General features: G+C 38.8%; 1 protein-coding gene across 4 annotated transcripts in view; it reads left to right on the top strand.

The window, feature by feature from the left end:
• Window positions 1–25,083, top strand: part of PPP2R3A (protein phosphatase 2 regulatory subunit B''alpha) — a 239,025-nt gene that overhangs the window by 57,190 nt on the left and 156,752 nt on the right. For 3 of the 4 annotated variants that reach the window (XM_042236740.1, XM_015092650.3, XM_015092651.3), the window contains one exon: window positions 5,187–7,655. The exons of the other annotated variant lie outside the window; for it this stretch is intronic. In XM_042236740.1, the coding sequence (XP_042092674.1) occupies window positions 5,664–7,655 (1,992 nt within the window). In that variant the 5' untranslated portion in view covers window positions 5,187–5,663. The remainder of the gene's footprint in view (window positions 1–5,186; window positions 7,656–25,083) is intronic. 4 annotated transcript variants of the gene reach the window in all.

Here is a 25,083-nt window from a genome sequence, read left to right as displayed (position 1 = left end):
ATGGTTATTTCTGAATTGTGATATGAGTAATTACAGTGTTTTCCTAACTTTTCTGAGAACATGTATGAATTATGAGAGCAAAATGGAAAAGAGAACCCCTACCTTTGTGCTCCTGATCCATGTTGTACTTGCCTCCCTGGTTGCCCTGATTAAACAGTGAGTGTGCTGAGGGCCATCCCTTGGGATTTAGTTTTATGTTCCCTCTCTGTGATATTCATGTCCCTTCAAAACTTAAACTCAAAGACCTAAATTTTTAATTAGTTCTTTAGCTCTTTCTCCCACCACTTCACTTTCTCAGTAAGATTACTTATGACAAGGTCATCAGATGTCATTTTTAAAACCTATCAGTCTTCATTTTTGTTATATCTTCTCTTTTTTTCTTCATATTTTCTTTTAAAGTCTCAGAATTTCTGAAAGCTGCCTTCCTACTATCTGGGACTATACTGTATAATATGGTGGCCTCTAACCACATATGGCTTTCAAAGAAATTATTTGGAATTAATAAGAATAGGCAAAACATTTAAACACCACTTCTCTAGGGACATATGGGGCTGGTCAGTAGCACAGGATAAGATGTTCAACGTCATTAGCTAGAAGGGAGATGTAGGTTAAAGCTACATTGAGATAATACAGCACACTATTAGAATGGCTAAAGTAGAAAATACTGGCAATCACAAGTGTTGAAGAGGATGTGGAATCAGCCATCTCTCTGATACATTACTGGTGGGAATGTAAAATGGTGTAGCCGCTCTGATAAATAGTTTGACAGTTTCTTCTAAAAATATGCTTAACATTCAACCTAACCATCAGACTTGTAAATGTGGTTATTTACCATAGTGGAATGAAAACCATGTTTATACAAAAACAGCAGCTTTATTTGTAATAACCAAAACTGTAAACAACATAAATATCCTTAAATACGAGAATGGGCAAACAAATTGTGGTATATCCATACAATCAATAGACTCAGCAATAAAAAGGGATGAACTGTTGAAATCTTCAGTAAAGTTAATGACTTTCAAAGTCATTGAGTTCAGCGAGAGAAACCAGTATCAAAAGCTTAAACACTGTATGCCTTATATAAATGTTCTTGATATGACAGAATCATAATGACACAGAACAGTTTAGTGGTCTGTTTACTGTGTGACTATGAAAGAGTAGTGTGAGGGGTTCTGAAGAGTGAAGGGGTAGTTCTGTATCCTGATTGCAGTGGTACTTACTGTAAAAGGGAGGGAGGAAGTAAAGAATAGGAAGGAGTGAGTCATATAAAACTGGTGAAATCTAAATAAGGTATGTTAATTGTCGGTTTCCTGCTTTTGATCCTTGTGATGTGGTGATATAGGATGTTACCATTGGAGGACACTGGGGGAAGGGCACACAGGAACTCCATATATTATTTTTGCAACTTTTCCTTGAGTCTAAAATAATTTCAAAATTTTTAATGTTTAACTAAATAAAATCAAAATTCAGTGCTTCAGTTGCAGTAGCCACGTTTAAAGTGCTCAATAGCCACATGTGGCAGATGTCAGCCATATCATGGCAGACATGGAATGTTTCCATCAATACAGAAGTTTTATTAGGCAGCACTGGCTAAAAGCAGTATATCTGACTCTGGCCAGTATTCTCTTCCTTGATTCCTTCCAATTCTAACATCACAACAATACTTTCTTGTATTTTCTGTCATGTTACCTTATTAACTGGTTGTTTTGCTCATTTTCAAACCTAGAGAAAGACTTCTCTTTAGTTTCTCAAATTTCAGAGAAATAAAAGAGTCTTATATCAGTTTAGGAATTTATCTGACAACTGTTTTAATAGTTTAAATTTAATATTTAAATATCCAGTTTAATCTGGATATTTAAATTGTCTAACAATTCTGTATTTTGCTTCAGGACCACTTTTATCACCCATATTAAAATACAGTCCTGGGACTTCCCTGGAGATCCAATGATTAGGACTCCATGCTTCCACTGCAGGGGCCACGAGATCTATCCCTGGTCAGGGAACTAAGATCCCACATGCCATATAGAATGGCCAAAACAAACAAAAATAATATAGTCTTAATAGCTCTCATCCAGTTATCCTAATATACTTTCTTGATAGTGTCCTTTGATTTTCCTTCTCTTTTATCCTTACCCAAAAACTCTTCAAAATCATGGTTTTCTGAAAAGGCGCATAGTTTTTTTGTATTTGGTGCTATTTCTTCCCTGTCTCCTGGATGTACATCTTTTAAAGATGTATTTCCTTCCATTGCTACATTCTAGTCTTTTGCCCCATAACACTTATTCCTCTTGGGCACTTTTGTATTTTCACTTAAGAATTATTGGGTAGGTACTCCCTTGTGGCTCAGCTGGTAAAGAATCTGCCTGCAATGTGGGAGACCTGGGTTCGATCCCTGGGTTGGGAAGATCCCGTGGAGAAGGGAAAAGCTACCCACTCCAGTATTCTGGCCTAGAGAATCCCATGGGGTCACAAATTATAGTCCATGGGGTCACAAAGAGTCAGACACGATTGAGCGACTTTCACTCACTCCCTTTACTATGGATCTTCTTTATACTTGAGCCTCAGCCAACCTGCATGATATTCAGCTTTATAGTTTTATATGAGCCACCATCTTGGATTTGAAGGCAAGGCAATAGAGGAAAACACAATGGCTCAAGATCCATTCACATAGCAATAAAGTTGAGACACTGAAGGAAAAGAAGAATGGGGGTGAAACACTGAAGAAAAACCACAAAGAAAGGAAGAAAGAAAGAAAGGAGTGTTGGAATTACAATTTATATGTTTGTGGAAGGAAAATCTGAATATTATAGTGATATCAGTGTTCCTTCAAAATAATTCATAAGTTTTCTGTAATTATAATCAAATTCCTATCAGATTTTTCTTAAAACCTGACAATGCAGAAATTCATCTGGATTTCTGAGATGTTCCAAAGAATGTTGGAACATAAAAAGGAATCATAATTCAAAATATGAGAAAAAAAGTCAGGTAATAAAACTTAGACAACAGTAATTATGATAGTATAGGATTGGCATTAAAAAAGAGTAATAATCATTGAATCTAAAGAGCCAAGAAATATATCCTAAACAGTATGAGAATTCAACAAAACAAAGGGTTCTTCATGAATTAATTGTATTAACTATTAACCATATCTGATTTCACTGTCTCAAATACAGAAATAAGCAAAGGATTTGAATAGAAACTTTACCAAAGAAGAAATATAACGAATAAGAAAAATAAACAGAATTTTCTAGGATTGAAGAAATAAAAATGAAAACAGTCAAGTTCTGTTTCTCGTTATTAAATGGGTAACTGTTTTATTGTTAACATACCAGTGCAACTCTTGGTATTGTCAAACCAATGCTCTCTTTCTCTGCTGTCGTCGTCTCCCACCTGTCATTGTCTTAGTCCACCTTTCTTGATGCAGTAGTGTTGCACACTCTTATCATTTGACAGGTCATATTGGCTCTACCTTTTAAATATATTCAGCGTTTAAGATCCCCTGGAGAAGGGGAAGGCTGCCCACTCCAGTATTCTGTCCTGGAGAAGTCCATGGACTGTATAGGCCATGGGATTACAGAGCCTTTTTACTTTTGGTTATTCTGCCCAAGATGATTTAACCCCAAATACCTCCTCAACCTGCTCCCTCTCTTCTCCATTCAGATTTCAGCGAGGTCTTCCCTGACTGCCCTTTGTAACACAGCACCTTCTCATCCTTTCTAAACCCTTGCTGTGCTTCATCTTTCTCTATTGCACATATCACCATCTAAGTCAAGTTTACTTACATGTTGTTTTTCTTCTTCCTGCTAGATTGTCAGTTCATTCAGGACAGGGACTTTATTCACTGCTCTATCTCTAGCACTTGGCAGGGGCCTGTCACACAGGAAGCACTCAGTATTTATTGATTAAGTCAGAACATTGACTGAACCTTTTTATTTTGTTTTGCTTTTTAATGTTTTTTCTCTTTTTATTATTTTAAATTATATTTTTATTAGAGGATAATTGGTTTATAGTGCTGTGTTAGTTTCTGCTATACAGCAAAGTGGGTCAGTTATATAGTTTATAATAGTTTGTGGCCCTCCATCTGGCAGATATAACAGTTAGAAACATGCGTATCTAACAACAGAATATCAAAATACAGAAAGCAAAACAAAGGAGAAATAGAAAGCTCAACAATAATAGAGAATTGAGTAACCTCCCCCTTTCAGTAATGGATAGGACTACTGGGCAGCACTGGATTGAACCTTTTTGGACAGCAACTTCCAACATGATTTAAGTGCCCTTTAAAAAAAAAGAGAGAATGATTAAATTCTATCCATTGATGACAAGAGAGGGAGATCTGCATGTGGCAGGGTCTGAGAGGATGAGGTCAAGAGCAGTAATAAAGGTGGTTTTTCTCTCTCAGAAAGAGTAAGAAAAGAGCTGAAGGTAAGGGAATAATTTCCAAGTGTCAAGGAAGTTGTACAATCAAGAACAAGCACTGTGTGTCAGCCATCTTTAAGAAACCTAGGTTGATGGAAGCAACATCAACCTGTCCTGTTGATGCAGGACAGTAGCAGAAAATAAGGTTATGTGTGGGTGGGAATAGTTGTTGAAAAATGAGTCAAAGAAGCTAGGCCTGCCATGATGCATGTTAGGGATTGGTAGTGTGAATTCTTGATCTGAAAGAGGTGAGAAAGCTCTATATATCCAAGCTAGTCAGTGTCATGTTAGGAAGCAAGGAGGGTGGGATTAGAAATGCCAGCTGAGAGGCAGTTGTAACAAGGCAGAGTTGAGGTAATACTGTTACTGTAGTTAAGTTACTAAGTCATATCTGACTGTTTTGCGACCCCATGGACTGTAGCCCACCAGGCTCCTCTGTTCTTGGGATTTTCCAGGTAAGAATTCTGGTGTGGGTTGCCATTTCCTCCTCCAAGGGATCTTCCCGACTCAGGAATCAAACCTGCATCTCCTGCATTAGCAAGCTGATTCTTTATCACCGAGTCCCCAGGAAAGCTGGTAATACTACTTTAGGTAATAAGGAGTGTAGGGTGTAATGAAACAAAGGCTTGAATCAAAGGTAAGCCACCAGTGATGTGGCAAAGAAAAAGATAATTAACTGCGTGTGGGATACAAAAGAAGAGGAAATAAAAGATTGTCAGTATTAAGAGATTGTATTTCCTTTAAATCATTTTCTTTTTTCATTATAGGTTTTCCTGTCATTCACAAAAAAAAAAAAAAAAATGGATCATTTAAGCCTTTGGAGGACTCAGTTATCACAGTACTTCTATACTACCAACTGAGATTTATGACAGTACATTTATGACCATAAATATCTGCATCATAGAACTGCTGAAGAACTAAAAGAGAATATTCTTTATTCTTCTTAAAATTTATTCCTAAAAATAATCCTATAGTATTATGATATTACTAAATGAAACTAGAAAGGACAATTATTAAATTATTAGACTTGCTGATACAAGCACGCATGTGCAACAGCTACTGTATCTGACAGTTACCAAACCTCAAATTTTGATGATTTCCCTTTGCGGGAAAGGTCATTATTTTGTAAGAAACCACTGAACGTTGTCAGTCAAATATATTTTTAGCTGAGTGTCATTTAGGAGAATTTACTTGAAACAAGTTCTGGAAAATTCTACGTCCTACTACCCAGTGGATTTGATATTATGGCAGCAACTTACAGACTTGTGGTTAGTACTGTGAACCACTACAGCAGTGTGGTGATAGACCGGCGTTTTGAGCAAGCGATACATTATTGCACTGGAACCTGCCACACCTTCACACATGGAGTTGACTGCATTGTGATACATCATAGTGTTTGTGCAGACCTCTTACACATACCTGTGTCTCAGTTCAAAGATACAGATCTGGACTCTCTGTTTCTACCCCATGAAAATGGGTTTTCCTCGGCTGAAGGTGACTATCCCCATCAAGCCCTCACGGGCATACCCAAAGTCAGGAAAGGATCTACATTTCAGAGTACCTGTAATTTAAAGGACATTGCAGGAGAAGCAATCAGTTTTGCCAGTGGGAAAATAAAAGAATTTTCCCTTGAAAAACTCAAAAACTCCAACCACGCCGCTTATAAAAAGGGAAGGAAAGTTAAATCTGACTCATTCAACAGGAGGTCAGTTGATTTTGACTTGCTCTGTGGCCATTATAACCATGATGGGAACTCTCCATCCTTTGGTTTACTCCGGAGTTCCTCAGTTGAGGAAAAATCTTTGTCCCGTAGAAACTCACTCGATACAAACCTGACTTCAGTGTTTCTTCACAACTTTTCTGAAGAAGACCTGGTTACTCAGATTTTAGAAAAACATAAAATAGATAATTTTTCTTCTGGTACAGACATAAAGATGTGCTTAGACATCTTGCTAAAATGCTCCGAGGATTTGAAAAAATGCACAGACATCATAAAACAGTGTATAAAGAAAAAGACAGGGAGTAGCATCAATGAAGGAAACGGTAATGATGCAGTTTCTAGCTCTGAAACTGTCTATATGAATGTAATGACCAGGTTAGCATCCTACCTGAAAAAGCTACCATTTGAATTCATGCAGTCTGGGAATAATGAGGCTATAGATTTAACAGAACTGGTCAGTAATATGCCTAGTTTACAACTGACTCCATTTTCCCCAGTATTTGGCACTGAACAGCCCCCTAAGTATGAAGATGTTGTCCAGCTCTCGGCGCTTGACTCTGGACAGTTTCAAACTATAGAATTGCAAGATGACCAGCACAGTTCTAGAAAAACAGACACTATAAAACCCATTCCAAATAACTCCACAAATTCCTTATATAATTTAGAGAAAAGTGATCCCAGAACTCTAAAAGATGTTCAGCTTCAATCACAGTCACTAACTGTAAATCCTTTAGAAAATGTTTCATCTGGTAATGTCATGGAAACCCTATATATTGAAGAAGAGTCAGATGGAAAGAAAGCATTGTATCAAGAACAGAAGACAGAAAATGGACCCTCTCCGGAGTTGATAAAGGTAAATGAAGATAGAGCAGAATTATCAGACCATGGTACTCATCTTAAAAAATGTCCTGCCTCAATGCAAAATGAAATTGGTAAGATATTTGAGAAATCAGTTGTTAGTCTTCCTGAAGAAGATCTTAAATCTAAAGTTCCTAAAGTTGAAGAGGAAAACCACAGAGATTTTATGAATTCTAACAGTCAGGAAGAGATAGATAAATTGTTAATGGACTTGGAATCTTTCTCACAGAAGATGGAGACCTCTCTAAGAGAGCCACTTGCTAAAGGTAAAAGCTCTAACTCTCTAAATAGTCAGGGTCAGTTGATTGGTCAGCTGCCAGATCTTGAGCCTAAATCTAAAGTCTCCTCACCCACAGAAAAAGTGTCACCTTCCTGTCTAACAAGGATTATTGAAACCAATGGACACAAAATAGAGGAAGAGGATCGAGCCCTCTTACTGCGGATTCTAGAAAGCATTGAAGATTTTGCTCAAGAATTGGTTGAATGCAAATCAGGCAGAGGGAGCCTATCACAAGAAAAAGAGATGATGCAGATTCTACAAGAAACCTTGACAACTTCCTCCCAGGCCAATTTGTCAGTCTGCAGAAGTCCTGTTGGTGATAAAGTCAAAGACACTACCTCAGTGGTTTTGATTCAGCAGACCCCAGAGGTGATCAAGGTAAGATCTAACAATCTTCTGTCCCAAGAAGTCTCCAAAGAAATGTACTAATGTTTGCAAAATTTAGAAACAAAACAATTTTGTCAGTCGTTTTATGTTCCACTAAAGCTCCTACTCTACACTAGGCATGGTCTCACTAAGTTCGGTGGAAAAAGCTAAAAAGCAAAGTCTCTATAGAGTTAAGCAGATTACTTTCAGTTTCCTTCCTGACACCCTTTATCTTCTTCCTAGCTCTGTGACCAAAGGAAGCTTACTTGGTCTGAATATCCTCATCTGTATAATGGGAGTAATAATGATCAAGATAAGTCAGGTGAAGCACAAGCAAGGTGCCTTACACAGTTATTTATTATTAGTTTCACAATCCTCAACCAGTGAGCCACTCTTCACTGCACACCTTTGTGGACTACAAGCCTGTGTAGAACTTAAAATCTAGCTGGGGAAACAAACTAACATACCAGAAAAAGTATGTGAACATATAAGCACATCTCTGAAAGTTTTGTTAGTGCAGTAGATCTTCAAAGAAGGTAAAGATTAGAGTATATGAAATATCATTCATCATGCAAGTGAGAATGAATGTCAGTCTAGAGTTACAAGGTAGACGTATTTCCAGAAAGCTTTGAGTATTCCCTGCTACTGATAGCATTACTTTTGAATAATCCCAGAAAGGAAGTTATCTGCCCATTTGTAGGTATGTATATGTGTCTTAGCCCAATAGGATTCTTATTCGCTTTACATGTCCAACGCAGTTGGTAAGAGGCTCTGCTCGACCTCGCGCAGGGACCCAGACTGATGGATGTTCCATGTTCCTACAGCTGCCCCATTGCCCCATCTGGAAGATGTGGCTTAGGAGTTCACTAAAGAAGGCTAAGAAAGAAATGGAGCTTTTAGCCACCTTATCCCACTCTTGACACAATTCCCTTCTGCTCACAGCCCAGTGATTCCAACCTGAAGTCTAAGAATCATGTGGGAGCACATAGAATATTTGGTGAGCTCTGTCTCTACCATGTGAATACACTATATGTGTCAACATGTATGAATTCAGACATGAAGCAAAGTCAACAAAACTAGTTGTAAAATAATGATAGGAACTATTAGAGGTATTTGTATTGTATAAAAAGTATGAATAAATACATGGACACATCAGGTACAGTGTTCAGAACAGTGATTAACCCACGGAAGAAGGAAGAGAGATAGAACTGAGGAAGAATGCACAAGGCCTCAGTAATATTTAATCTGGAAATGAATCACCAGTATTTTGTCATGCCATTTTGTATATCTTTAATATAATAATTTTTTTTAAATGGATATTAGAGATGGCATATATATGGCCCAGTTAAAAAACAAGTTATTATTTTCACGTTAATATTTTCATTAGAACAGGAAAAAATGCATATTATCATCAGATGAATAATTTTTACCTCATATTTTTTTGTGGCTATTGTTCTCCTGTTCACATTTTTAGTTACCAGTGACGCTAAAGTTTAAAACAGTACGTATTTAAAGTATTAAGTAATTTAGGTCTAAAAGATCCTCAGTTGTCCACTGAGCATTACTGTGAAATCTCTCTGAGTCTCTTCATTCATTGATTCACAGATGGTAATACTCTTTCGTTAACATGGGTCAATGCTGAAGGGGAGAAACTACGTCAGCTAATTAGAAAAATTTTTTTAAATCCTTTCATGTACATAGGCAAGACTGATGTGCTTACTATTTTATAACATAAGATCTAACAGTTCTTGTGATCAGCAGTGTACCAAAATATTTAAATGTGTTATCTGTTTTCCCCATTAAAAAAAAAAAAGTCTACCTTCTCTAATGACATATTCCAATGTTTCACAACTACTATGGCCAGAAACTCTTATTGTAATATAGTGTTTTGAAATTTGTTCAGCCTTCTTGCCGCATTATCATCTGTCAGGTGGCGGGGGGGGGGGGGGGGGGGGGGGGGGAAAAAAATTCTTCTAGAAGAGGCAGACTGCAGAAAGCAGAAAACGTGAACCTGAAGCCAAGAGAGCCCGTGCAGCATCTCTCCTGTGTGCCTGGCTGACAGCTCATGAGTGGGCCACCAGTCTAAGTACAGCTGCCTAAAAATGACACACTGGGCTCTAAATGAGCCCCCCAGTTTTTTGACAAGTATGGACTGACTGAAATCAAAGTCATATTAAACGATTCTCCCATAGGTCTTTTAAATGAGTTCCTCATAGAACTCATTTTCTGTGAGTTCCAACCTCATAGAATAAAATTTGATGAGATTTCTTTTTTCCCACAGAGGTACATCATTTTTTTTAATTGAGGTATAATTGACATATTAGTTGCAGGTATACAACAACCTGATATTTGCATACACTAAAATAATCCCAGTTAAGTCTTGTTGCCGTCTACTGCCATACATAGTTACAATTCTTATTACTTTGATAAGACTTCTTCATAAAAGTTGAAAAAATAATTCATGAAAAGCTAATTTAAAGAAACAAGCATATAAAATGTCTCAGGAAGATACTTAAGGTAAGAAAACAAAACTGTCCTTCCTTGACTCAGTTGCCTCCTTACCTCTTCATTTTTCAAATCTTTTCTTTTTATGAAATATTTAAATTCAGAAGTTGGCAAATGTTTTCTATACAGGGCCGAGTAGTTAATATTATAGTCTTTGCAGGTCACAAGTTTCTGTCATATAGTCTTGTTTTTTGTTTTTTCTCTTTTAAACAGCCTTTCAATAATGTAAAACTATTCTTAGCTCTAAGTCTTAAAAAATGGGCAGTGGGCCAAATTGTAGTTTGTCAACCCCTGTCTTAAACAAATAGAAAAGTATTATGAATGACAGAAAAAGCTTTTTTATTACTCACCACTTTGCTTTATCAAATCTTAATGCTTTGCTGTAGCTTTGCTTCAGATCTTTATTTAATATTTTCATTAATATCACCATTTTAAAAAAAGTCACCTCAGATATAGTTGAAATCCCAAGGGTTCCCCTCCCCAGTATTCTCTCCTCTTCCAGAAGTAACCATTTCCTGAAACGTCAGTGTTTTTATCTCCTGGTCATGTTTTTATTCTTGTGTACAGAGAATGAACAGAAAGTTCAGTTCAGTTCAGTCACTCAGTAATGTCCAACTCTTTGCAACCCCATGGACTGAAGCACGCCCCACTTCCCTGTCCATCACTGCAACTCCCGGAGCTTCTCAAGCTCATGTCCATCAAGTCAGTGATGTCATCCAACCATCTCACCCTCTGTTGTCCCCTTCTCCTCCCACCTTCAATCTTTCTCAGCATCAGGGTCTTTTCCAATGAGCCAGTCCTTCACATCAGATGACCAAAGTATTGGAGTCTCAGCTTCAGCATCAGTCCTTCCAATGAATATTCAGGACTGATTTCCTTTAGGATGGACTGGTTGGATCTCCTTGCAGTCCAAGGGACTCTCAAGAGTCTTCTCCAACACCACAGTTCAAAAGCAAATAAAATCAGAGAGGTAGGTTGGGGCCAACTTACGAATGACTTTGTATGCTATGCTAAAGAGTTTCTTTCACAAAAAAGCAGCAGACCCACAGATATAGAGAACAAACTAGTGGTTGCCAGTGGGGACAGGGAGTGGATGGGGTCCAATATAGGCTTAGGGGAGTAAGAGGTATAAACTACTAGGTATAAAGTAAGCTACAAGGACATATTATGCAACACAGGGAATATAGCCAGTAGTTTATAATAACTATAAATGGAGTATAACCTTTAAAAATTGTGGATCACTGTATCATATACCTATAACATACAGCAAATATACTTCAATTTTTTTTTAAAAAAGATCATTCTAAGGGAGTGGCTAGCTAACAAAGATCTTAAAGCACAGGACTCCCACAGTATAGTTTTTAAGAATAATTTTTTAAAGAATAATAAATTTTAAATTAAGTCTTTTTTTTTAATATTTTGAACAGTCAAAAATTTTCCAGTTGTTCAAAACATTTCAGTTAAAAGACTTATGTAAGGGACACATAGGAATTGCTTTTATTTGACATTGATGATTATCACTGAAAAGATCTACTTGACAATATTATATATCATTAATATTTTAATATGTATTTCAAAATAATTTCTCAAGAGGAATAGTATTTTTTTCCAGAAATATATTTCAAATCTGTATGGGGAGAAGGAATCAAATAAAAAATACTAGAAGGATGTTGAGAGATTAGTACAGATGATATCAGTCTAAATCAGGGATAAGATGAACAGATAAAGAAGTTGTGGTACCTATACAATGGAATATTACTCAGCCATACAAAGGAATGGATTTGAGTCAGCTGAACTAAGGTGGATGAACCTAGAGCCTATTATACAGAGTGAAGTAAATCAGAAAGAGAAAAGCAAATATCATATATTAGCACATATATATCGGAGAAAGCAATGGCATCCCACTCCAGTACTCTTGCCGGGAAAATCCCGTGGACGGAGGAGCCTGGTAGGCTGCAGTCCATGGGGTTGCTAAGAGTCGGACACAACTGAGCGACTTCACTTTCACTTTTCACTTTCATGCATTGGAGAAGGACATGGCAACCCATTACAGTGTTCTTGCCCGGAGAATCCCAGGGACCGGGGAGCCTGGTAGGCTGCCGTCCATGGGGTCACACAGAGTCGGACACGACTGAAGTGACTTAGCAGCAGCAGCAGCAGTACATATATATGGAATCTAGAAATATGGTACTGATGAACCTATTTGCAGGGCAGGAATAGAGATGAAGACATGGAGACCAGGCTTTGAGACAAAGTGGGGTAAGGAGAGGGTGGGTTGAATTCAGACAGTAGCATTGAAACATGTATGTTACCATATGTAAAACAGGTAACTAGTGGGAAGTTGCTGTGTAGCACAGGGAGCTCAGCCCTGTTGCCGTGTGACAACCTGGGGGCGGTGGGTGGGAGGCAGTTTCAAGAGGGAGGGTATATATGTGTATCTATGCCTGATTCACACTGCTGTATGGTAGAAACCAACACAACACTGTAAAGCAACTATCCTCCAATTAAAGACACAAATTAGCTTTAAACAGCTTTTAAATCAGGGGTCAGAAACCTGTGGTCCATGGGCCAAATCTGACCTGACACCTGTGTTTGTAAATAGTTTTATTGTAGCACAGCTACAGTCCTTCATTTCCTATGGACTGTGACTGCTCTTGTGCCCTGTCTACTAAGTTGAATAGTTGTAACAGAGACCTTAAAGCCTAATATACTTACTGTCTGGCCATTTATAGAAAAAGTTAGCTAATTTCCTGGTCTAGATATTATTTTGTGTAGATCAGCAAAACAGATTTTCGATAAGGTTCAGTGTGATGTTTTTTTAAAGACATCAGTAGCAAAAACTACCAATGTGGTAATCAGATAGTCAAATAGAAATAGAAAAATAAGTAAGCCCAGAGTTTCAGAATTCTTCATCATGGGTTCTTATCTAAATAGCTTTCTCCCTTTTCCTCTCCAGTCATTCCCTATCTGTGACTTTTCCACTTAAAACAGATTCCTTTTCATCCCATGTCTTATTCTCTGCTCTTTTTTCCTTTCTTTGCTCATGAACTTTCTCGCTGTGTCAAGTTCTATATAATTGGTCAGCAGGTGACAGAAAACAACCCTGTAGGTCCTGGAATAACTGTCGTTACTCAAATAGACCTGAAATGAGTTGAACAAAGAGAATGGTGTGTTTTCACTTATGTATAGAATCTTAAAAATTAAAGCAAATGAATATAACAAAACAGAAACAGACTCACAGATATAGTGGACAAACTAGTGGTTACTAGTAGGTTGAGGGGTGGGACATAGGGCAGGATAGGGAAGGGCATTAAGTGATACAAACTACTAGGTGGAAAATAAACTACAAAATATATTGTACAGCATAGGGAATACAGTCAATATTTTATAATTGAATGGAGTAAAATCTATAAAAATATCAAACCACTATAATGTACACCTAAAACTAATTGTAAATCAACTATACTTCAGTTTAAAAAAAAAATAAGAACAGATTGTGGAGGAGAGAAAGGAGGTGTGGCTGAGGTTTCAGAGGGTTTCATAATAACAAATGAGTGAATTACATGTCCATGAGTGTGACATGGACATAAAGTTTTTTAAAAAAAACTCTTAGAAAAATATACTGCTTTGGAAGTTCACATAATAAATGATGTTTTAATTCTACATTTTATTACCTTTAGCAGATGATATTACAGTCATTTTTGGTCTGTTTTTAGCTTTATGGGACAATAACTTGTTAGCTGTTATTCACAGGTTAAAATAATAAACTCTAGCCTCCCCTGAAAATTATTTTTTACTTAATTTTAGTGAAAACAAAGCCTGGGAAAAGTTTCCATTATTGCTTGCCTCCTTTGAAAGAGTGGAGGGCAGGGGGGAAGGACTTGTCAATGAAAGAGGAAAATTTTAAGGTAAACAAAAACGAAGATTTTTTTTTTAAGCTATACTGTAATGCTTAAGTCTAGTGAAACCTTACAAATTTCACTAGCTGAGGGGGCTGCTTCTGCTGCTAAGTCGCTTCAGTTGTGTCCGACTCTGTGTGACCCCATGGACTACAGCCTACCAGGCTCCTCCATCCATGGTATTTTCCAGGCGAGAGTACTGGAGTGGGTTGCCATTCCCTTCTCTGCTAACTGAGGGGAAAAGGTGTCTAATTTATTAGAAAGTCCGAATTAAAACTCTAATTTTCTAAAAAACTATTAAGAGTAAAACTGTTGTCAGAATATTGCCAGATGTGAACTTTCAGTTCAGTTTAGTCACTCAGTCATGTCCGACTCTTTGCAACCCCATGAATCACAGCACGCCAGGCCTCCCTGTCCATCACCAACTCCCGGAGTTCACTCAGACTCAACGTCCATCGAGTCAGTGATGCTATCCAGCCATCTCATCCTCTGTCATCCCCTTCTCTTCCTGCCCCCAATCCCTCCCAGCATCAGAGTCTTTTCCAATGAGTCAACTCTTGGCATGAGGTGGCCAAAGTACTGGAGTTTCAGCTTTAGCATCATTCCTTCCAAAAGAAATCCCAGGGCTGATCTCCTTCAGAATGGACTGGTTGGATCTCCTTGCCATCCAAGGGACTCTCAAGAGTCTTCTCCAACACCACGGTTCAAATCAGTTCTTCGGCACTCAACTTTCTTTATAGTCGAACTCTCACATTCATACATGACTACTGGTAAAACCATAGCTTTGATTAGATAGACCTTTGTCAGCAAAGTAATGTCTCTGGTTTTTTTATTATGCTGTCTAGGTTGGTCATAGCTTTTCTTCCAAGGAGCAAGCATCTTTTAATTTCATGGCTGCAGTCGCCATCTACAGTGATTTTGGAACCCCAAAATATAAAATCTCTCACTGTCTCCATTGTTTCCCCATCTATTTGCCATGAAGTGATGGGACTGGATGCCATGATCTTGGTTTTCTGAATGATGAGTTTTAAGCCAACTTTTTCACTCTCCTCTTTCACTTTCATCAAGAGGCTCTTTAGTTTTTCTTCACTTTCGGCCAAAAGGGTGGTGTCATTGGTGTATATCTGAAGTTGTTGATATTTCTCCCAGCAATCTTGATTCCAGCTTGTGCTTCTTCCAGCCCACCATTTTGCATGATATTCTCTGCATATAAGTTAAATAAGCAGGGTGACAGTATACAGCCATGACATATTCCTTTCCCGATTTGGAACCAGTCTGTTGTTGCATGTCCAGTTCCAACTGTTGCTTCTTGACCTGTATACAGATCTCTCAAGAGGCAGGTCAAGTCGTCTGGTATTCCATCTGTTGAAGAATTTCCCACAGTTTATTGTGATCCACACAGTCAAAGGCTTTGGCATAGTCAATAAAGCAGAAGTAGACTGCTTTTTTGATGATCCAGTGGATGCTGGCAATTTGATCTCTGGTTCCTCTGCCTTCTCTAAATCCAGCTTGAATATCTGGATGTTCACAGTTCATATACTATTGAAGCCTGGTTTGGAGAATTTTGAGCATTACTTTGCTAGCATGTGAGATGAGCGTGCAATTGTTCAGTAGTTTGAACATTCTTTGGCATTGCCTTTCTTTGGGATTGGAATGAAAACTGACCTTTTCCAGTCCAGTGACCACTGCTGAGCTTTCCAAATTTTCTGGCATATTGAGTGCTGCACTTTCACAGCATTATCTTGCAGGATTTGGAATAGCTCAACTGAAATTCCATCACCTCCACTAGCTTTGTTCATAGTGATGCTGTCTAAGGCCCACTTGGCTTCACATTCCAGGATGTCTGGGTCTAGGTGAGTGATGACACCATCGTGATTATCTGGGTCAAGAAGATCTTTTTTATATAGTTCTTCCGTGTATTCTTGCCACCTCTTCTTAGTATCTTCTGCTTCTGTTAGGTCCATACCATTTCTGTCCTTTATTGTGTCCATCTTTGCCTGAAATGTCCCCTTGGTATCTCTAATTTTCTTAAAGAGATCTGTAGTCTTCCCCATTCTGTTGTTTTCCTCTATTTCTTTGCATTGATCACTGAGGAAGGCTTTCGTATCTCTCCTTGCTATTCTTTGGAACTCTGCATTCAGATGCTTATATCTGTCCTTTTCTCCAGCTTCTCTTCTTTTCTCAGCTATTTGTAAGGCCTCCTCAGACAACCATTTTGCCTTTTGGCATTTCTTTTTGTTGAGGATTGTCTTGATCACTGCCTCCTGTACAATGTCACAAATCTCCATCCATAGTTCTTCAGGCACTCTATCAGAGCTAATCCCCTGAATCTATTTGTCACTTTCACTGTATAATCGTAAGGGATTTGATTTAGGCCATACCTGAATGGTCTAATGGTTTTCCCTACTTTCTTCAATTTAAGTCTGAATTTGGCAATAAGGAGTTCATGATCTGAACCACAGTCAGCTCCTGGTCTTGTTTTTGCTGACTGTGCAGAGCTTCTCCATCTTTGGTTGCAAAGAATATAATCAATCTGATTTTGGTATTGACCATCTGTTGATGTCCATGTGTAGAGTCTTCTCTTGTGTTGTTGGAAGAGGGTGTCTTCTATAACCAGTGCGTTTTCTTGATCAAACTCTGTTAGCCTTTGCCCTGCTTCATTTTTGTACTCCAAGGCCAAATTTGCCTGTTACTCCAGCTATCTCTTGACTTCCTACTTTTGCATTCCATCCCCCTATAATGAAAATGACATCTTTTTTTGGATGTTAATTCCAGAAGTTCTTGTAGGTCTTCATAGAGCCGTTCAGCTTATGCAGCATTACTCTTTGGGGCATAGACTTGGATTACCATGATGTTGAATGGTTTGCCTTGGAAAGGAATAGAGATCATTCTGTCATTTTTGAGACTGCATCCAAGTACTGCATTCCAGACTCCTCTTTTGTTATGAGGGCTGCTTCATTTCGTCTAAGGGATTCTTACCCACAGTAGTAGATATAACAGTCATCTGAGTTAAATTCACCCACTCCAGTCCATTTTTGGAGAAGGCAATGGCAACCCACTCCAGTACTCTTGCCTGGAAAACCCCATGGGCAGAGGAGCCTGGAAGGCTGCAGTCCATGGGGTCGCTACAAGTCGGACACGACTGAGCGACTTCACTTTCACTTTTCACTTTCATGCATTGGCGAAGTAAATGGCAACCCACTCCAGTGTTCTTGCCTGGAGAATCTCAGGGACAGAGGAGCCTAGTTGGCTGCCATCTGTGGAGTCGCACAGAGTCGGATACGACTGAAGCGACTTAGCAGCAGTCCATTTTAGTTCGCTGATTAGGTCCTAGAGTGTCAACATTCACTCTTCCCATCTCATGTTTGACTACTTCCAATTTACCTTGATTCACGGACCTAACATTCCAGGTTCCTATGCACTATTGTTCTTTACAGCGTCAGACTTTACTTCCATCACCAGTCACATCCACAACTGGGTGTTCTTTTTACTTTGGCTCTGTCTCTTCATTCTGGAGTTGTTTCTCCACTGTTCTCCAGTAGCATATTGGGCACATACCAAGCTGCAGAATTCATCTTTCAATGTCCTATTTTTTTTGCCTATTCTTACTGTTCATGGGGTCCCCAAGGCAAGAATACTGAAGTGGTTTGCCATTCCCTTCTCCAGTGGACCATGTTTTATCAGAACTCTCCACCAGGACCCATCCGTCTTGGGTGGCCCTACATGGCATGGCTTGTAGTTTCATTGAGTTAGACAAGGCTGTGGTCCATGTTAATCTTCTCCATCTATCTTACAAATAGAAGTTTTTGGTCCTTGGGGAATCCAGTAAGGGATGCTAGATGGCTAGATCATAAATCCATTATTTCAAACCCAAGCTCTCTGGTAGTCTAATCTTGATGATTAAGAGTAAGTCAAATTGGCTTAACATAACTCTCCTTCCTAGAGAGTATAAAAGAAAATATCAGGCTGCTCTGCTTATCTTACTTCAAATTCTAAGTTGATAGGACTCATGCTAATAAAGTAAAGGGTTAGATGGGTAGTTCCCATTGTTTTTTGCAGGTTTTAAGTCACACTTTAAGCAGACAGTCTTATCTGACAGCCTGATTCATATCTTATCTTATCTTTTACCACTTCAGCCTCCAAAATTATAATCCCCAGCTCCCAAACCTATACCTAATAAAGATGAAATATTAAAATAAGCACATGCAGAGAGATTTATGTGTCCTTCTCAAGTTTCTTTGCCTGGCACTATCCTCCATTGGCCTTTATTTAACAAATGGTAGCATTAAATAAGTATTTATTAAATGAATAAATAAGTGAATGAATAATCAAATGAAGGGATTTTTGCTTCTCTGGTTTGCCTGCTTCTCAAGTAGAAACTGTGCTCTCTTGCCTAAAGGCCATCTCTTTCCTGGCCCTTGGCTTCTCAAGGATGCATACAAAAGGACCTGACAACTGGTTCCCTTCTAGGACTTGAGGCTGGTGCCTCAGCAAGACTCAGACCTCACCCAGACCTGTAGCCTCTTAATTCCTCTAGCTTGTAACACCTAAAAACCTATGGAGTTCTGGGGAAAATCCCATCACCTCCCCTGACAAGAGGGGAGAACCCCATTAAGAGTATAGATCATTTCACCTTATCAGAGGATGAAAGTCTCTTGATTATAGACTGTAGGCATTTTGAGCGGGTGCTCTCTTATTCACCACTTCACCCTCAAGCCCTATTGTAGTACCTCCACATAGGAGCTGTTTATTTAAATCCTGAAAATTCTTTTTCCCTGTCTTAGAAGTCCCACCTTCATCCCAACAGATTTAGCTTGGAAAAGAACTTTTCTTGCCACTTACCTTTAGTATATCATTTGTTTTTTGTTTGTTTTTGGATGCCCAAGAGGGTCAGAGAAATCGTTCAAGGTGGGTATGATTTGTACCATTACTAGAACTTACTTTGTTTCTTTCTGACCCTGATCAGTAATATGTGTCTCAGATACCATTCCAGGGGGAATCAAGAGCCTTCCTAGGTTAATGATCTAATATTATGAGTCTTTTCAAAGTTTAGATTTTATATTGTATAATTTCATATGTTTAAATGTAGAATAATTACGAAAATGAAATTATAGAAGAACACACTTTTGGAATCTTATTAAAAGCTTCTTCTGAAGCATTCTTCTTTCACTTTCCAGGTTTGTATCCATACCTTCATTAAGATTGAGCAGTCATATCACTGGGGAAAATTGTTTCTTCTCCCTCAGCTTTAGGTGCTGACAGTTTCTTGGGTTCAGTGCTACAAATATTTGAATAGAAATCAAAGCACTCATCAATACAGCAAGAAACTATTCTCCCTTCTACTTCATTTAACCACCACAGAGATTAATAAAAGTAAAGGGATCTGGCCAGTGGCACATATAAATTTGCAGGATGAGTTCAATAGGTATTTCCCCTCCACTTTTAATGTCTTCTGAGATCAGGTCCTGTTACATCTCCATGCTTTCTAATTATTCACATCAATTGTCAAGATAAAGATATAAATTGTAAAACGAATATACCAATGTGATCCCTTTTTGTAATTAGTATGTCTATGTGTATGCAAAAAACTGGGGGGTAAATGCACTCTAAATTACACATGTACACATGTTTTTGTAGAAGTAAGACTGAGACCCAGATATCCAGGTATTCCTGATATGTATAGCCCTCCCCAGCCTCCAAAACAGAGGTGAAAGGAGCTCCCAGAACTCAGATTGCTTCTGGTCAGCCCGTGGTTCCCCTCATGGACCTACCCAGCACACAGCTTCAATATTCTCTGCCTTAAGATCAGGGCTAATCTAATAGCCCTTCATCCCTGTTCACATCAGTCACCACAGAAGTCTGGGAGTTCACATAACCACTCACCTCCTCACCCTACTCTTGTATATCCTGTTTCTGAGTTCAGCCCTGAAATCTTTCACTGTGCCCTCTTGATCATTCACTGGCAAAATGTCCTAGGTCATCAAACTCTTACTAAACATTCCCTTTACCCTCTTGTTCTATCTGAAACCCTTCTCTCCCTAAGGGTATGTGCTAAGTTGCTTCCGTGGTGTCCGACTCTTTGTGGACCCATGGACTGTAACCTACCAGACTCCTCCGTCCATGGGATTCTTCAGGCAAGAATACTAGAATGGGTTGCCATGCCCTCCTCCAGGGGATCTTTCTGACCCAAGGACTGAACTCCTACATCTCTTACGTCTCCTGCATTGGCAGGCAGGTTCTTTACCACTAGCACCACCCGGGAAGCCCAGGGGTATGATAGCCACGTGAAATGGTGACTCTTTTCTTTCCCACTCCACCCCATCTCACTGGATCTGGAGGAAGCAGTAAATGTTCTTGCGTTTCATTGCAACTTCCAGAGTATTCTCTTTCCCACTTCTCTGAAACTACCATCCCCCAGCTTTGAGCTAATGTCATCAGACTCACTACCCACCATGCTTAGTTGCTCAGTCGTATCTGACTCTTTGCGACCCCATGGACTGTAGCTCAACAGGCTCCTCTGTCCACGGGATTTTCCAGGCAAGAATCTGGAGTGGGTTGACATGCCCTCCTCCAGGGGACCTTCGCAGCCCAGGGCTCAAACCCAGGTCTCCAGCATTGCAGGCAAATTCTTTACCAGCTAAGCCACAAGGGAAGCCCTACCCTTCCTTGATTGTAGTCATCTGCCAACCCCAGGTCCCTTCCTTGATGATTTTAGCTCCTGGCTGTTTGACACTTTCCAATACTACTTGCCAAGATTCTCGTGAGTTTTCAGTAGATGAGGCATCCAATCCATGAGCTTCTCAGTTCTTTGATCTCTCCTCCAGTGAGCTTGTCATCTGCCCTTCTTTAGCTAGTCATTCTCTGGTCCTGTTTTTATATCAGTGGCTTTAGAAGTGTAGTTCCCAACTAACAGCATTAGCATCACCTGGGAACTGGATAGAAATACATACTCTCAGGCCCCGGCCGCTTTCTCCCCACAGTCATCAGTTTTTTCCCTTTGATCATTCCATCAACTGATAAACATGCACAGTTCTCCCCTCTTTAAAACCAGGCATTCAAAGGACACTTTGGCATGCAGGAGATACAGCTCCATCAGCTATTATATTTGCAACATAAAGATCATCCCTAGGGTCCTTGACCATCAATTGTAGCCTTCTCTTTCGACATCTCTTAATTCACCCCAAACTACTGAGAAACCATACACACGCACAACCCCCACAAAGACACCAGGGCAAGGTATTTAGGGGGTGCAAGGTGTTTTACAGTACTGCCACTGTGCATTCTCTGATATTCAGCATGGCAGTGTCAGTGGATTAGAAACCCTCTATTCCTTCTAACTTAAGTTGTCTGACATATTTATGAGCCCAAAATGAATTTCTTATGCTCTATAATGAGCAGTCTCTTCTTGAAGTGATTACTGAGGAAGAAGAAAGGCAGACTAAGAAGTGCAGTACTCTAGGAGCCAGAAGTTGTAGAGATCCAAGAATTATCATATGTAATAATTTTAGGTTCTTAATTATCTCCCCCTGCCCCAGATCCCAGAAGAACATCTACTCCCAAATGTTAGGAACACTGAGAGGTAAAAATACTAGATTTGTGGGTTCTTTCTCTTATGGGTCCTGGAATGTGTTCCTATCATTTCGATGCAGTTGAAGCAAGACACAGAAATGCTTATTAGATCTGCTCCTGTTTTTCTGCAACCAGTGAAGATAAGGCTAGAGGAGCAAAGAAGCCATAGATCAACACAACCACCCGCCTCCATTCCCCACTCCATTATTTAAGAGTAAAATAATGTTACTGGCAAAACAGAGCAAGCTATTAAATAATGCAAAGACACCAAGTTGGAGCATAAATGAGGATATAAAAATTTAGGATTGAGTAAATAATTAGCTTATAATCAGTTTTCTCTGCTAAAGCTTTATGATGATATTTTAAGCAAAGTCTGTGATTCCAAGTTGTTATACCTTTTTTTTTTATTAATAACTCCTTTGCCAGTTAGAGCTAAGATGAGAAAGACTTTTTAAAATTGAGATATAGTAGTATAAAATTTACCCTTTTAAAAGTGCCTAATTCAATATGTACGGCTGAGTCCCTTTGGTGTCCACCCGAAACCTATCACAGCATTGTTAATTGGCTATACTCCAATACAAAAATTAAAAGTTAAAAAAATAAAGTGCCTAATTAAGAATCACTACATTGTACACCTGTAACATATAATATTGTACATCAGCTGAACCTCAGTTAAAACTGTATGCCCTGTCATGTTTATTGTATCACTTTATACATTAATAAAATATAACCACACAAAGTGCATAATTCATAGGTTTTTAGTATATTCAACAAGATTATGTAACCATCAGCACTAATTCTAGAACATTTTCATCACTTCACAAAAAATCTGTACTCATTAGCAGTCACTCCCCATCCCCCCAGCCACCAGCCGCTGGCAATCACTAATCTTTCCATCTCTATCAATTTGCCTAGTTTGGACATTTCATGTAAACGGAATCATACAATATGTGGTCTTTTGTGTCTGGCTTCTTTCACTTAGCAAATGCTTTAAAGGTTTATCATGTAGTATGTGTCAGTATTTCATTCCTTTTTATGGTTAAATAATGTCCCATTGTAGGAATATACCACATTCTGTTTATCCATCAGTCAACTGATGGCCATTTGGGTGTTTCCACTTTATGGCTACTGTGAATAACACTACTATGAACATTCACATATAAGTTTTTATGCAGACAGAAAGGCTTTTGATTAAGCATTTTCAAGTTTTTCGAAACAGCCAGCTTCCTTTTTAAAATCAGAAGTACCCTCTTCATGTAGCAGAACTTCCTCTTTAATATGTAACTTTTTTTTCTCCTGTAGCATCTTATGAGCAAAATCTGTTGATGTGAATTTAGAGTGACTCTGCTGCTTTCTGGACCTGGTTCTGATATTCAACACAGGTCCTCACAGCTGAGCTGATTCCCAGGCTTGCTGTGCTTCACGCAGATGTTGATGGCTTTGCTGCATTGTTTATTCCAACCAGGTCTTAACTCTGAGACCTTGGTGGATGCTGTGCTCTCAGTCTCCAAAGTCATCTTCATTTGAGGCTGGTATGACTACATGTTGGTTTGTAAAATAAAAGCTAGACTTATTTTAGGACAAAATGTTGCATATACAACATTAACTGTTTAGCAGTTTTATATAATTCAAAATAAGTGATTTACATCTTCAGCAGGTATTCAAAATTTTCTCTATCTTGTGTAATCAACCCATTTTTCTTTTCTTAAACCATCCTAAAGAACTGGTGGGGAAGGGCAGAGAGTTGTGAAAGGATTTGGAAAGCTCTGGAAAATCCATCCTGAGTTTCAAACTAAACTTCAAAAAGTGAAGTCTACAAAAACAGAATATGTTGGTGTCATATACAGTTTTATCCTCTGTCTCCTCCCACTGTCACCTTCCTTCAGGATGCAAGCTCTTTCTGGACTCACTCCTCAGTTCTGCAGGTCATTTCAGGACATGAAGAAGGAATATCTTTTCTCACTTCATATACAGGATATATTTGATATACTGGAGACTACCCTACAACAATTCTTTAGTTTTTAGAGTCATTTCAAAGAGACCAGCCTCTCTTCTGTGTACCCCTGCCAGGGAGCCTGTAAAACCCTGTAACTCAAGAACCCACCACCAAACTTGTTCTCTTTGAGAAAGGTTATCCTCCTTACTCAAGCATGTTTGCTCTGGGAGAACATATATAGAATGATAAGATAGGAAAGGAACCCCAGTTGAGGCAGCTGGATCTTGAGGTAGCACCTGATCTATCCCAGTCATTCTCACAACAAGAGAGCACCAGTCTTTCTCATCCTCTAGTCAGTACAGCTGCCCTGAAGACCCAGGTTGGGCCTATGGTCCAGACAGGACAACCTGGGTCTTCAGGCAGTGTATGCCAAAAAAGAGATGCAGGTTGCTGTGCAGGAGACACCTACTGTTGGCTAGCTCTCTTGTTATGAGAGACTTCATGTATGCTGCAGAGGGCAGGAGAGAATATTTCATGGTTTATTCCAGGACACTGGGAAGACCCTTACAGTCCACTCTTTCCATTATAACTGCCCAACTTGCCATCTTTTCAAGTTGAATTTATAAACTATAGTTTTATGTTCTTCCTTATTCTGTTTAGTCCCTCCATGGAAACCTCTCACCTAGAAACAGCTTTTCCCTTCCAGCACCCAGCCTCAAGAGTTGTATACTTTTCTCTGTGATCAAAATAGAGAAGAGAGTAGATTATAGGCTGTGTTTGAATTAATAGTGAAATTCCTTATGTTTGACCTTTTCCTGGTAAAGAAGAGGTCACTCTAAAACCCATGTTCTTTGCTGCTGTGTTCTAGTTATCATATACTTCTTGAAACCAGCTCACGTTCTCAGATTCTTTCTAGAACCAAGCAGGTATACTTACACAGAGACACAAGTAAATAAGATAAAGACAAATAAATTTCAAAATAAGTCTTTCTCTATCAGTAACTCATTGCCACAGACCATTTCTTCCCTAATTCCCTTTAGGGGACCTGGCCTTTTCTCCCCTCTGAATTTTTGGGAAAGCACTTGGATAAATAAAAACTTAGAGCTTATTTTGCCATCAAAAGACGTGGAGAAATGTTTTCTTCTTGCCTAAGAGGGATAGCGGGACAGGCGTTTAACCACTGTTCTGACTTTGAAACTCAAGAGATTTATGAGAAGTAAATGAAATGAAAGTATTAATTTTCCTTTGCTCCAAACTGAGATTGTGCTAGGTGCGGTGAAGAAAGGATCACTTCTTTATCATCATATCCTCAGCACTCAGCAAAGTAACTGCATATAAAAAGCATCAGAAAAATATTTGTTGAATGATTGAGTAACTTTAAAATTGACCATACCCTCAACAGTTTAGACACTGTTGGAAAATATTGTCAGATTATAAAATATTACAGTAGAAGCCCATTTACCTGAACATGATTGGGTTATGGATAGTTACTCAGTAGGACATCATAAACTCTATGTATTCTATAAATTGT

Source organism: Ovis aries, chromosome 1 (genome assembly GCF_016772045.2).
Source record: "Ovis aries strain OAR_USU_Benz2616 breed Rambouillet chromosome 1, ARS-UI_Ramb_v3.0, whole genome shotgun sequence".
In the NCBI taxonomy this organism is placed as follows: Eukaryota; Metazoa; Chordata; class Mammalia; order Artiodactyla; family Bovidae; genus Ovis; species Ovis aries.
Note: the sequence above shows the minus strand (reverse complement) of the source record. Positions and strands in the feature narration are given on the sequence as shown.